We start from the raw sequence: 15,425 nt of genomic DNA on the forward strand, positions 1-15,425 counted from the left end.
GCGCAAAGCCTACCTTGTAGGCTACTACCTAAGGTGGGAGGACTTCGGAGGAGGGTACATTATCGACTTACTCTACTTAAATAAGAGATTGCACATAGAAGTGGAGGTTATGGGGGACTGAACTGCATCCATTAACCTAACATCACGGAGGGAATTCCCTGACACGAACGCACTAAACGCAATTGGAGTGAATGGGAAAATACACCGTAAATGGGTAGATTGCCGGTATATCGCGTTCTTGTACCTCAGTGATACACATATGCCGGTTTTCTCTTCGCCATCCAGAATCTTGGTTTGGTGACTCACTCTTCGTTCGTTCATTTTCTGGATTTCGTTGCCTGCCCGGTGAGGAGAGGAGTAACCTACATAATGAAGTTCAAGCCGAACCAGACCAGAACTTATGATGGCGAGGGCTTCAAGAAACGAGCGGCATGCTTGTGCTTCAAGAACGAACGTGAAGAAGAGGTATAACGTTAGATGGTTATATTTCTCATTGACAGTTCAGGGGACCGATACTGTCCTGTCTTTAAACCAAACCACTGTTCTCGGCTATATCCTACACTTGTTAATATTTTATCTATATTTGCCAATTGTAATAGACTTAAATAGGTTTTTATTGTGGGTTTACCACTTAATTACTCAGAAAATGTCGATGTGCGGGGGGCTGTCTTGCCGTGTCTGAAATAAATGCTTCTGCGGGTTTTTCAAACCTAATGATTAGAGAAGTAGGCTTGATGGTAAACAACCCCCCCTCCCAAAAAAAACCAGGAGTGTTATAGTCTATTTATACGCTTTTTTAGCCTACATTCCATGGCTTTTGGAATACATCCTCAGTGGTGTTGTGTGACTGCCCGCGGCTATCCAGTTTGGGCTAGTTTGAGAAAATGCAAGGGGGTCGAGGCGCTCTGTTGCATGTTTCATTTGACGGGCGGGACATCAGTCCAGCCATTGCTACATTGTATGACGATACCACTGTACTAATGCATACGAGTTTAAATACTAGTAACAATATCACCGTCATCATTTTACACCTTATAATCTCTGCTGCCTCATAAAAATGAAATGAAAATACGTTATTGATGAAGTGGCCATTTTGTAAGACAGGTTTTCAAGTATCCTAGGCTGAAACCAAAGGTAGTCTACTGAAAAGTAGTCTCAATCAAGGCTTTGCTTTTATATTTCTGGTTTGAGAGAATATTCTTAACAAACTGCTGTAGACCTAGACATATTCCTCGTAATAGTTTCTGGTTTTTAACGGGCTTCACCATAGCCTACGTACCACCATGATGCAAGCGTTCACTGTCTATGGTTTGACAAAATGGACTATCTACCAAAGTCAATTTCCCCGAAATTATAACAACATATAGGACTCGTTCCACACATGTTTTATTTTAAAAAAAACATTTGATTAAATCAGAAGCAATTATTTCCATGTAATTGGCTATATTGTTGTGCATGTGTCCTTTCAGTCAATATAGCATGTTCCAATTGTTTCTGCCTAGGTCTATTTAAATGTTTAAAGGCACAATTTATACAGATATGACTTATATCTTCTACCGTAACAAGTTAAATTGGCCCACTTTATCATAACCAAAATCTATGGACCTATTCCATTGTGTTGTGTTACTATTTTTATTTAAACTGCATTGTTGGGTAGGGCTTGTAAGCAAGCATTTCACGGTAAAGTCTACACCAGTTCTATTCTGCGCATGTGACAAATACAATTGGATTGATTTGATTTGTTGTCATAGGAGACTTAGTAAGCAAATTATGTCATTTTTCAGTGCATGAACTAAAATCGAGAATACTATTAAGGCGGGTCATTATTGTAAAAGTGGTGATGCTCTTCATCTCTTACTGAGCCACACGCCTTGTTTATGAACAGCTCCTACATTTGTACTGTCTGATAGAAATCCAAATCTGTATCAGACAGTTCAAGACACTGCAGCCTCTGACTTCCCTGCACCACTGTTATGCAATAAATAAGCTGCAGACTTTATCTGTCTGTCATGAAGAACTCTATCAGAGCACTCAAGTATTTGTACCACACACGCACACACACACACACACACACACACACACACACACACACACACACACACACACACACACACACACACACACACACACACACACACACACACACACACACACACACACACACACACACACACACACACACACACAGAGAGAGAGGTGGCCTGAAGGAGAAACTGTTGTCCCTTATGACTGCGGGAGTTCCCTCCCTCATGTATAGCCGGTTCTTTCAGGAACAAGGAATAGAGATATATCAGTTTGCTGTGTATCAGTGTGTTCCGTGCCATAGGCACATTACATTGTGGTAGGGCAGCTGGGTAGCTGGAAGGCTTTCTCACTGAGTTATATTAATGAGACTGCCCAATCTCAGTCTCAATACTGCATCCCAATCTCCCTTTTGATTTTTACTTGGGAAATGTTTATTAACATTAGTAATTATCTACACATACAATCTTGTTGCTGATATTTAATTTGTGATGCTATAAAACAAGTCAACCTTTGTGTAATATCTTAGCTTGTTTTAATATTTAAGATACCTGTGGTGGAACAAATGGAGACCATCTTCAATCACCCACTTGTGTCTCTGGTCAAGGATATTGTTAGGTCAAGAAATGCTTCGCCTGTGTCTGTTCAACTGTTACTGAGCTGTTGTAATGTATAGAGCCCATCCCCAGGAACATCTTTACAGAGTTTGCTCTGGGTCTGTCCAGCTACTCTGTCGTAATTGCATGAACTCGTTAAGCCTGAATAGGAGAAAAGCCTCTGTGGCTCCCGAGTGGCCGATACTGTCTATGCCAATACCACCTCTTTGTGCCAATCCCATGCTGTTGAATCCCACCCCCACACACACATGACATGTTAGACGACCCCCCATTGAGCGTGCCTGAGTAGGTTAATAGGAACTCTGTGATGTCAGAGACTTTGTTTAAGGAATGGAAAAGGAGAAAGAGGACCCCCCTGGGTCAGGTGTTCAGTGACAAGGTTTAAAGTCCATCAAGGGAAAACAGGAACATGACATCCCTCAGGGCCAGTGGGTGGGTCATTTGCCTCCAACAACAGTAGAGACTAGAAGAGCGTTCATGCCGGAGGGTAGGAGCAATCTGTTATGGGTGCCTTCATCCAGCAATGGGTGTCTCCCTGAGACTGTATTACAGTACATTGTGTGTTTTCAGTCCATTGTGTCACTACAAGACTAAGGGTTTGTTGACGCTTGGTAAAGTTGAAGTACGGTTTATTGTTGGTCTGGATGGACTAAAGGGTAGCCTATTACAAGGCAAATGATGTTGCCCTACTTGTACATTGCTAGATAGAATTTAAAGCTGTATTGAATGTGTGTTGTCTGGAATTGGCATATATTTGGGCTTAGTTTTTTTATACCGACTAGGCTGAAAGTAGGAGTATTTGGTGTAAAACAAGGGGCAGCAAACTTCTGTATGTTTACTTCATAGGTCTATTTTGGTTATGACTAACCACTCTCCTAATGCATTAAAATACTCCTGTCTAAAACGTCAGACCTCCTTAGGCTGGCATGTGGGAGACTGGTTTATTTGACAGCCACAGTGTTGCTCCTCCGAGAAAGTCGGTGTTTATTTCCTCCCTGATATTCCTGGCCCGTTTAGCAGGCTTACAAAACACACTGGAATCTCGCTGGGAGATGCTGCTCTATTCCCTTTGGTCTCCCCCCTCCATCTGCACCTAACCTTTGACCTATCTAATATGTTGGTATAGGGTTTTGCTCCGAGTGTTCCTCAGTGACATGATTTTTCAGTGGGACATACCTTGTTAGCCTAAGCTGTTGACATAAATGACATGAACATTGTTTTGTATATTGCATGAATTTGTATGAGGTGCTGACAAGCCTTATGTCTTTCCTGGAAAGAGTTACATTCGTAACATTTCATATCCAACCACATTTTGAGCAAGAAATAGAAAAAATAGGGCTTAAAATGAGGCAAAAATAACACTGGCAGGATGTATAACTAGCTTTGTTTTGTAAACTCCACAGCAGACACTGTTAAACACAGTGACATCCCTGAGCAGCTTAAAGCCTTGCTCCCCAAAAAATATATTTGCAAAAGGCACACAACGGTGCCCCACCCCCATATATAAACACAGACAGTACCCCCCCAACACACACACAAACACTTGTGTACACACATGTACACTCACATTCTGAAGCGCTAGCAGTCTGTTATAAATAGGTTAGTAGGTTCATTCTATCTCCATGGTTTATGGCTTTATAATGTAGGGTACTAAGCAGACAGTCTGGTCTACCCCGCTGCTTCAGTTGGATCCCCTCATCTGTATGTGGTGCCCGTAAATATAGCTAACCGTCCCACTCCCTGTCCACCCTCCATCCCCTCTTAGCCCGGGACGAGCCAGATGAGATGTTGGCTCAGTTAAGGCCCGGGAACATGACATGGGGACCCAGAGTGGAAGGGTGACACGTGCCGTATCCACTGGGTGGCCTCTCTTGGCCACTTGACTTGTCACTACCTGGCTCCAAGCTCGGACCACAACAAGTCTGCTCCAGCAATCCCACAATCCCATTAGAGCAGCACAGAGGAGTGTCAAAGCCGAGCTGCTAGCTGATATTACATGGCTGTCAGGCTGACAGACTGGTCCCGTATAGAGGGGTCTGGATGGGGAAAAGATGGAAGGTGAAAGCCACATTAGCTGCAGCTGACGCTGCATTACTGTCGTATGTCGTATTCGACTGACTTGAGTTGGATGTTTCCTCAGCATGGTGAAAGAGACAACTGAGCAACTATGAGCCCCATAGTTCATGAGTGTGAGTGTGTTTAGGTCATGTGTGTCTATTGCATCATGAAAATGCAGATACAGGCTCATTCAATCTGTTCAGATTGTTGTACACGGAAGACTGTCGTGTAATTTAAGCTCAGGCACCTGCTTCGATGCTCCCAAAAGGACCTGATCTGGGTCAATCGATTAGCAAAGGTGGAGCAGAGGGCCCTGTGGTGGAGCTGGACTCACAGAACTATTGTGTTTCCTGTTCCAGGTGTTGCTGGTGAGCAGCAGTCGGCACCCGGACCAGTGGATCGTCCCAGGTGGAGGGATGGAGCCTGAGGAGGAGCCCTGTGGCGCAGCGGTCAGAGAAGTGTTTGAAGAGGTGAGTTCACCTATCATCATCATCATCAGATAAAGGAAAGATCCAACCATTTTGAATGTTATATTGTTTTTGTGCATCTCTGAGCGATGTTCTGTCAATTCCCAGGGTCATTTCATGTTTTCATATGATGCAAAACCTTTTCAGATGCACATCAAAATTAAAGAATGACCTGGGAGTCGATAGAGCATCGCTCAGAGATGCACAAAAACAATATCACATTCAGAATGATTGGATCTTTACTTTAATCCAATCAATCATCACCATAATCATCAGTGATGATGAATTTGAAATGAATCACAAAGTGGGTGTGTAACAGCTATATGCACGCACAAAACACACATTGATCTGATGGTCATTCATTGATTTGTCTGTAAAGAACATGCCTTTTAGTGATGGGTGAGACTATTGTAATGTGTTAGTTGTAAACTCTGGCTTCAAGTCATGTAGTGATCATGTCATCTATATGAGTATCAAAAGTATTGCTGGCCCCTGATTGGTCATTTAAAGGCAACGTGCAGGCCCTACATTTTCTCATATACACTATGAGAGAGAGAGAGAGAGAGAGACACTCTATAATTCACCACTGCCTTCCTTGTGGCATGTGACTGACCTTGTCGATCTCCTGGGATATCTCACTGGCACTTCATAGCATGTCCTCTCCAAAGTGGCTTCACAGCTAAAAAGGGTTCCATTCTGAGAGACTTGATGTATGCAATGATAGTGGGTGACGGGAACTCACTTATGACATGACACAATTGGGAGGTACATTTTGGTGGGTCCAAAGTGAGTTTGTAGAGAAAGGACTGAGGAGCTCGTGGTATTCCAAAGGTCCAGCTGGTGGGAAACCTAACGTACTTGGGTACGTCAGCAGGCTAAACTTGGCTCCCTGCTGGATTCCAGCACATTCACGGGTCCTAAAGCCTGTCCAGTGGACGTGGGCAGATTCTTTGTGAAGCTTGATAAAGGGGCAGGAAGGGGAATAGGGGATGGGTCATGTGTTTTTTTGGAAACAGTAACCTCTGATTTTGACCTCTAAATATACAGCAGGACTGGATTTGTGTTGTGATATTCAATCATGTTATATTGGTCAACGTGTTCTGATCTCACACGCACACACACACACACACACACACACACACACACACACACACACACACACACACACACACACACACACACACACACACACACACACACACACACACACACACACACACACACACACACACACACACACACACACACACACACACACTCTCTCTATCTTCACATTTCAACATCTAAACACACTCCTAACTCCAGTCAAAGGTTTTCATTCTAAACCCCCACTCAGTATTGGGATTTCTCTACTTTCCTTTTTAATATAACACAAGTGTTTTGGTTTGTCAAATAGCCATAGGCCCAATACTTCATCTCACATCCCCCTAATGCCTCTCTCCCACCAGGCAGGAGTGAAAGGCAAGTTGGGACGTCTCCTAGGTGTGTTTGAGGTAAGGTGTGACTCTGGGCTGACAGTAATTATAAGACAGTTACATTTTTACTCCCTGAAAAACTGTCATTGCTCTCTTGTGTAAATTGTCACATGAATGGAATTCAAGAATAGAAAATGAGTGGATTTGGTTGATGCCTAGTCAAGGGTTGATAAACTACCCTAAAGCATGTGCACCCTCTGAAAGAAGCTGTTTTTTCTTGAGGTGCCACAGGTAGAGATTCTTCCAACCTGAATTTTGAAATGTAGTTTTCTTTTCAACTTTACAGCAGAATCAAGACCGAAAGCACCGAACGTACGTTTACGTATTGACAGTGACAGAGACATTGGAAGCATGGGAAGACTCTGTCAACATAGGTGAGTTTATGGTCACATGACATCAGGACTAGAGGTCGACCGATTAATAGGCATGGCTGATTCATTAGGGCCAGTTTCAAGTATTCATAACAATCGGTAATCTGTATTTTTGGACGCCGATTATGGCCGATTACATTGCATTCCACGAGGAAACTGAGTGACAGGCTGAACACCTGTTATGCGAGTGCAGCAAGGAGCCAAGGTAGGTTTCTAGCTAGCATTAAAAAAACTATCAATCTTCACATAGTTACTAGTTAACTACACATGGTTGATGATATTACTAGGTTAACTAGCTTGTCCTGCGTTGCGTATAATCAATGTGGTTTTTTATTGAATCACAGCCTACTTTGCCAAACGGGGGATGATTTAACAAAAGCGCATTCGTGAAAAAAGCATGTACCTAACCATAAACCATACCTAACCATAAACATCAATGACTTTTTAAAAATCAATACACAGAAGTATATATATTTTTAAGCCTGCATATTTAGTTAAAAAATGTAATGTTAGCAGGCAATATTAACTAGGGAAATTGTGTCACTTCTCTTGCGGTCATTGCACACAGAGTCGGTATAAGCAACAGTTTGGGCTGCCTGGCTGGTTGCAAACTAATTTGCCAGAATTTGACATAATTATGACATAACATTGAAGGTTGTGCAATGTAACAGGAATATTAAGACTTAGGGTTGAATACAGAATGGTTCTGTATTTCACTGAAAGAATAAACGTTTTGTTTTCGAAATGATAGTTTCTGGATTTTACCATATTAATGACTTGAATTTCTGTGTTTATTATATTATAATTAAGTCTACGATTTGATTGAGCAGTCTGACTGAGCGGTGGTAGGCGGCAGCAAGCTTGTAAGCTTTCATTCAAACTTTACTGTGTTTTCCAGCTGCTCTTAGCAATGCTTTCTTCACAGCTCTGTTTATGACTTCAAGCCTATCAACTCCTGAGATTAGGCTGGCAATACTAAAGTGCCTATTAGAACATCCAATAGTCAAAGGTATATGAAATACAAATGGTATAGAGAGAAATAGTCGATGCATCATAATTCCTATAATAACTACAACCTTAACACTTCTTAACTGGGAATTTTGAAGAACTGGGAATATTGAACCACCAGCTTTCATATGTTCTCATGTTCTGAGCAAGGAACTTAAACGTTAGCTTTTTTTACACGGCACATATTGCACTTTTACTTTCTTCTCCAACACTGTGTTTTTGCATTATTTAAACCAAATTGAACATGTTCCATTATTTATTTGAGACTAAATAGATTTTATTTATGTATTATATTAAGTAAAAATAAAAGTGTTCATTGTTCATTCAGTATTGTTGTCATTGCCTTTATTACAAATATATAAAAATCGGCCGATTATTCGGCATCTGCTTTTTTGGTCCTCCAATGATCAGTATCGGCGGTGAAAAATCATAATCGGTCGACCTCTAATCAGGACTTCAATGTCTAGTATAATAATATGTTTTTCCAGGAAGGATATTGCCAGTTCCAACAGGCCTCACAGACTAAATAATGAAATCCCACTCACTGACTAAAAGGCCTGGGATTACAGAAAACAAGCAACAAACAAGTTCAACATTTTTCCAATAATATCCGGCTTCACCTAATCTAAAGTTTGGAGTCATAACACATCAATTCCAAAGTGGCTGATTAAGACTCAACTTATGCTGCTAACAGCTAAATCACACCAGCCTGCTGGCTTTGGAGAGGTGGACTAAAATAGCTGGTCAAAGGTAGAGTAAAATGTGAACGTGCAATTGGATTACCGAGCAGATGAAATCCATTAATCATCCTTTAGACTTAATCAGTCTTTTTCCTGGGTGGCTGGAGCTTTCAGTCCTTATAGATCTTACAGTAGGCAGAATATCAGCCTCAGTCTTTCTTTCGGTTTTGTTTACCGACTTATCCGCACCAATATTTGTTCCTTTGCACTAATAAAACTCATTCCTGTTAACACACAGGATTACCAAACATGGGCTACAACTTGTTCCTCAAAAAGAATGTTGTTAAAGCATGCCACTATGAATGACCTTTAAATGAGCTCATGTCTATGGCCTCATCTTCACGCAATAACAATGTAGCTGTTGTTAGAGATAATCAATGTATTCTGATAACATCTATTCTGGAAACATGTATTCAAATGGGCTATTAGCACCCTTCACAAGACTTTTGGTAGGCTGAAATTAATAGGGGCATTTTGAATGTTTAGATGACAAATGTTGGGCATGTTTGCAGATTGGTAAGGGGATACCAGAATATTTTATTGACAGTGCCACATGGGGTTGATCCTGATCCCATTTCTTTGTGAGAAGATCCCCATCCCTCAAAGGGCAAATGTCACACTAAGTTCATGTGGAAAACCCCAGTAGTTCTGAATGCTGATTGGTTATTGGGAGTGTATTAAAGACCCCCCCCCCCCTCCTGTGGTCAACAGCAGGAGTGATTGACACTCAGTCTCTGTCTCCCCCTGCAGGTCGTAAACGGGAGTGGTTCACAGTGGACGAAGCCATCAAAGTCCTGCAGCACCACAAGCCGGACCACGCTGAGTATTTGAAGCGGCTTCATCTCAGCTGCTCTCCAACTAATGGGAACTCCCTGCTCCCCAGCCAGCCCCCTAATGACAACTTCCCCCGTTACGGCCCCCTCACCACAGGATCTGTTCTGGGCCCCTCGCGCAGATAGGACTGGCCCCTTCCCACGCCTATGAACTATCTTCTACCTGTACAGATACACTGAAAACTGACATTTTGCATGAATATACAAATCCTCAGAGTCACGGCTCACGCCACATGTATGTATATTACTGTATACTTGGACAAACCAAAGCCATACTTGGAACTGTGTCTGGATGATTCAGTTAAGGAATGCCTTTCAGTAACGTCTTTAAGAATGTTCTATTGGGGTCAATTGTATTATTATTTTCATCCATAATTAAGAACATCACACAACATGGCTGCCACAGAAAATGGGTCATTGGCTGACAATAGGATGGAAAATGACAGTGTCATTGGACCTCGGGAGCTGGAGCAGTGTTGACAACAAAGAGATGCTACCTCAGTTGGACGAGCACTGGAAGGATGTCTTAGCACGGTGTCAGATTCCCTTTGGCTGGTGTTTAAACTGTACAAACAAACTACAGCTCAAAAATATGACTGTTTACCTACTTCAAGTAGTACCATACTGTGTGGGCAGAAGACAAGGGCTCACTATTGTCCCTCCCCGTTCACCTCAGTAATTGGTGCTCTTCAAGTTTAGTTGTAAAAACAACACATTTTGAATTTCTTATATGGAGAATTTCACATTTAATTGCCTTTAATTGTGTTGCCTTGATTGTCATCAGTTTCTCCATCTATCATCATCATAAATAACAATAATTTGATATACTAATTTAATTTTTAACCCCCGCCCCATATATGATCTGGTCAACCTTCAAAATAGTCTCTTTACTAGTTGAAGGCAGGCCCTCTTTAATATAATAATATCTATATTTCATTAAATTTCCAGAAATGATGTCTCCTCTATGCTGAGATAATGTACCTTAATCCACAGTTGAGCATCTTGTCTGAGCGCTGAATGAGCATGGAACCCCCCCCACACAGGGGACCTGTAAATACTCTGTTGCAGAGAAGTGTAGAGTTGTGTGTCTGGTTAACAGAAATGCAACCATATTAACTTTTCTCCTCCATATTTGCAATTGTTTTTCTAATGATGTAAAAAAAAAAAAAGTGTTTCATGGAGAAAATGCTGTGCCCTGTAGTGAAGGTGTGACAGTAAACTTTTCCCCCCTTTCAGTCTTTCAGTTCCACCTGAGAACAGAGATGAGATGACATGGAACAACGAATAGGGAAGTAGTCTGAAAGAGAAAGGGAATGGATGGAAATGAGTGCTTTCCGTGTTAGATTCATGGTGGAACGACACTGATGGTTAGGCTGAACATGGAAATGTTCTTACGATGGACATGGATGTGTGATATTGTAGTTGAGAAATTGTAGTGTTTTACTGGAGATTACACAAACATAAGTGGTTTCACTTTTTAATCTTATCACTCAACCACTATCTCACCCAGACTCCCAGCATTCATTTTATCACAAGAATACCCCTCTGAGGCAGACATTGTCAAATACATACCAGTATGTCAACTTTCAAATACTTGAGGTATTGCTGGGTGGGTGGAGTTTGTACTTTTGGGATTATTCCATTGGTTCAATTTTACTAGGTAAGCTAAATCAAGAGCACTGTATTTTACAAGTGTACTTGACCAGGGTCTGCCCTTGTGGATAATGCTTGTTTTAATTTGTGCTCATGCTTCATCAAAGCAGTTTTTTGGGAGGGAGTGTTTAGGAGCAAGTAAATAACCCAAGAAAGTGTTAAAAGATGAAGGTGGGATCTATTGTGAGTTTGATATTGACCCTTCTTAAAATCTGTTGCATGAAAAGATTTCACCGGCCTGTCTGATTGGACAGTCATCTGGCTGGTCCAGTCTTTCTATAAAACCTGTCATTGGATAATGTCTGCCACTTGGTCAGACTACATGTGTTTTTTGTTGCATACATTGTGTCTGTGTGACAAATAAATATTGATCCTGTGCCAAATTACAAATGTTTGGTATTGTTGGCCAGGCAGAATGATAAAGTCAAAATCTACTTACTCTAGCCATGTCTAATACATGATAATAATAATTGGTACATTTGGTAATGTTCTAAGGATTTCAAAGCAACATGGTTATTCATGAAACTATCACCTTGAACCGGTTGTATTTTTTATGGATATAACAATTTATGCATACTGGTACACTACATTCAGGAAGGAAAGTAAGGACATGAATGCTATTTGTTCTGAATTTTACCTTCTTTTTTAAAAAAATTGCAGGGGAAAAGTGGAAAATGTACAGCAGCTATAGTTTTATTTTGAATGAATTACCCCCATGGTCCCTTATTACTGACACTAAACAGTCCCTGTATAATGAATGGGTGGGGGACTGCTGTGAATGTGTGCTGATCAGGCACTCTCTCACTAAGGTGTCTTGAAGAACTCACTTGTTTATCAATGCAAACAGAATTTCCTTTATGATCATATGAACAGTGAAATTGGATAAAGTAGATTGAAGACTATTCTGTTTGGAATAATAATGAATTAAAAGGGAATTACTTGACTCCATTCTGTCTGTAATGTCTGTACTGTATCTACTCATTTTGTTCAGTGTTTTCCCAGTCTTTTGGTAGGTTGTTGGTGCATGGTTGTGTGAGGGAGGTGTTAGTGGGTGGGGTCAGGTGTTACTTTGTGTTTGTTTAAAAAGACAGCATAGAACAGGAAGTCCACAATGATGCTGCATGGAAAGGGACTCAAGATGACTGCTCCAGGGCACTAAGGAGGGGTGCATGAGACATACTGGCCTTCAATATTTTTAGGGTTGTTGAAAGAACGATAGGCTGCAGCCCAATGAACTGAAAATAAAGTTGGAAAAAAGTCAATCAAATTGATATTCTAAAGCCCTTTTTTACATCAGACATCACAAGGTGCTTTATAGTAAGGTGTCTGCTCATGCAACTACCATGTACACTGAACAAAAATATAAACACAACATGTAAAGTGTTGGTCCCATGTTTCATGAGCCGAAGAATATCCCAGAAATGTTATACGCACAAAAAGATAACATCCCTGTTAGTGACCATTTCTCCTTTGCCAAGATAATCCAACCACCTGACAGGTGTGGCATATCAGAAGCTGATTAAACAGCATGATCATTACACAGGTGCACCTTGTGCCGGGGACAATTAAAGGCCACTCTAAAATGTGCAGTTTTGTCACAACACAATGACATAGATGTCTCAAGTTTTGAAGGAGCGTGCAATTGACATGCTGACTGCAGGAATGTCCACCAGAGCTGTTGTCAAAGAATTTAATGGGCAAATCGGGGGCCTTCCGAGTGGCGCAATGGTCTAAGACACTGCATCGCAGTGCTTGAGGCGTCACTACAGATCTGGGTTTGATCCCAGGCTGTGTCACAGCTGGCCATTACTGGGAGACCCATGAGGCTGTGAACAATTGGCTCAGCATCGTCCGGTTTAGGAAAGGGTTTGGCAGGCCGAGATTTCATTGTCCCATTCCGCTCTAGTGACTCCTGTGGCGGGCCAGGCGCATGCACACTGACACGGTCGCCAGGTGTACGGTGTTTCCTCTTACACATTGGTGCTTCCGGGTTAAGAGGACATTGTGCCAAGAAGAAGCAGTGGGGCTTGGCTGGGTCATGTTTCAGAGGACACACGGCTCTCTACCGTACGGGAGTTGCAGTGATGGGACAAGACTGTAACTACCAATTGGATACCATGAAATTGGGGAGAAAAAAGGGGTAAAACAAATTATAAATACAGTTGAAGTCGGAAGGTTACGTACACCTTTGCCAAATACATTTAAACTCAGTTTTTCACAATTCCTGACATTTAATCCAAGTAAAAATGTCCTGTTCTAGGTCAGTTGGGATCACCACTATATTTTAAGAATGTTAAATGTCAGAAAAATAGTTATTTCAGCATTTCTTTCTTTCATCACATTCCCAGTGGGTCAGAAGTTTACATATACTAAATTAGTATTTGGTAGCATTCCCTTAAATTGTTGAACTTGGGTCAAACGTTTCGGGGAGCCTTCCACAAGCTTCCCACAATAAGTTGGGTGAATTTTGTCCCATTCCTCCTGACAGAGCTGGTGTGACTGAGTTAGGTTTGTAGGCCTCCTTGCTCGCACAAGCTTTTTCAGTGCTGCCCACAAATGTTCTATAGGATTGAGGTCAGGGCTTTGTGATGGCCACTCCAATACCTTGACTTTGTTGTCCTTAAGCCATTTTGCCACAACTTTGGAAGTATGCTTGAGGTCATTGTCCATTTGGAAGACCCATTTGCGATCAAGCTTTAACTGATGTCTTGAGATGTTGCTTCAATATCTCCACATAGTTTTCTATCCTCATGATGCCCTCTATTTTGTGAAGTGCACCAGTCCCTCCTGCAGCAAAGCACCCCCACAACATGATGCTGCCACCACCGTGCTTCACGGTTGGGATGGTGTTCTTCGGCTTGCAAGCCTCCCCCTTTTTCCTCCAAACATAACGATGATCATTATGGCCAAACAGTTCTATTTTTGTTTCATCAGACCAGAGGACATTTCTCCAAAAAGTATGATCTTTGTCCCCATGAGCAGTTGCAAACTGTAGTCTGGCTTTTTTATGGCGGTTTTGGAGCCGTGGCTTCTTCCTTGCTGAGCGGCCTTTCAGGTTATGTCGATATAAGACTTGTTTTACTGTGGATATAGATACTTCTGTACCCGTTTCCTCCAGCATCTTCACAAGGTCCTTTGCTGTTGTTCTGGGATTGATTTGCACTTTTCGCACCAAAATACGTTCATCTCTAGGAGACTGAATGCATCTCCTTCCTGAGCGGTATGATGGCTGCGTGGTCCCATGGAGGTCATACAGGCACGTGGAGGCCACACACACTACTGAGCCTCATTTTGACTTGTTTCTAGGATCTAGGATGTGTTATTTTAGTGTTCCCTTTATTTTTTTGAGCAGTGTATATATATATATTTATATATATATATATATATATATATATTTTTTTTTTAATTATTTTAAAATGTTTTGCGGGCCAGATTAAAGTACGTTGCCTCCCCTTGGGTTAGGGTATGGGCAGGCATAAGCTACAGACAATAAATAAAATAGCATTTTATAGCCATTCATCTCATGTTTCAGCATTATAATACACAGCCCTATGTCGCAAGGATCTGTACTCAATTCCTGGAAGCTGAAAATTGCCCAGTTCTTCCATGGCCTGCATATTCACCAGACATGTCACCCATTGAGCATGTTTGGGATGCTCTGGATCGACATGTATGGCAGCGTATTCCAGTTTCCGACAATATCCAGCAACTTCACACAGCCATTGAAGAGGAGTGAGACACCATTCCACAGGCCACAATCAACAGCCTGATCAACTTTATGCAAAGGAGATGTCACACTGCATGAGGCAAATGGTGGTCACACCAGATACTGACTGGTTTTCTGATCCACGCCCCTACTTTCTTTTGAAGGTATCTGTGACCAACAGATTCATATCTGTATTCCCAGTCATGTGAAATTCATAGATGTAGGGCCTAATGCATTTATTTCAATTGACTGATATCCTGATATGAACTGTAAATCTTTGAAATTGTTGCATTTATATTTTTGTTCAGTATGGATAACCTGAAGGCTACCTACTTCTGTTTAGGTGTCCCAGGTGTCTTTGATGCTGTAGCAGTGTCTTCAGGTGCTCAAGGTCAGAGACAGACTGAACACACTCCTCCAGGTCAGAGAAGGCAAGGCTGAGACAAGATGCTGTCTGAGGGTGAGAGAGACAAAC

At 41.7% G+C, this 15,425-nt stretch overlaps 1 protein-coding gene across 1 annotated transcript; it reads left to right on the top strand.

The window, feature by feature from the left end:
• Positions 1-12,192, top strand: LOC109878981 (diphosphoinositol polyphosphate phosphohydrolase 3-beta-like). Its single transcript, XM_020471178.2, has 5 exons — positions 1-465; positions 5,057-5,167; positions 6,613-6,657; positions 6,926-7,013; positions 9,509-12,192. Exons 1-5 carry the CDS (start codon positions 370-372, stop codon positions 9,715-9,717), a joined length of 549 nt encoding a protein of 182 aa, XP_020326767.1. The 5' UTR covers positions 1-369; the 3' UTR covers positions 9,718-12,192.
• Positions 12,193-15,425: the final 3,233 nt, after the last annotated feature.

This window comes from Oncorhynchus kisutch, linkage group LG19, assembly GCF_002021735.2.
Source record: "Oncorhynchus kisutch isolate 150728-3 linkage group LG19, Okis_V2, whole genome shotgun sequence".
NCBI classification, from domain to species: Eukaryota; Metazoa; Chordata; class Actinopteri; order Salmoniformes; family Salmonidae; genus Oncorhynchus; species Oncorhynchus kisutch.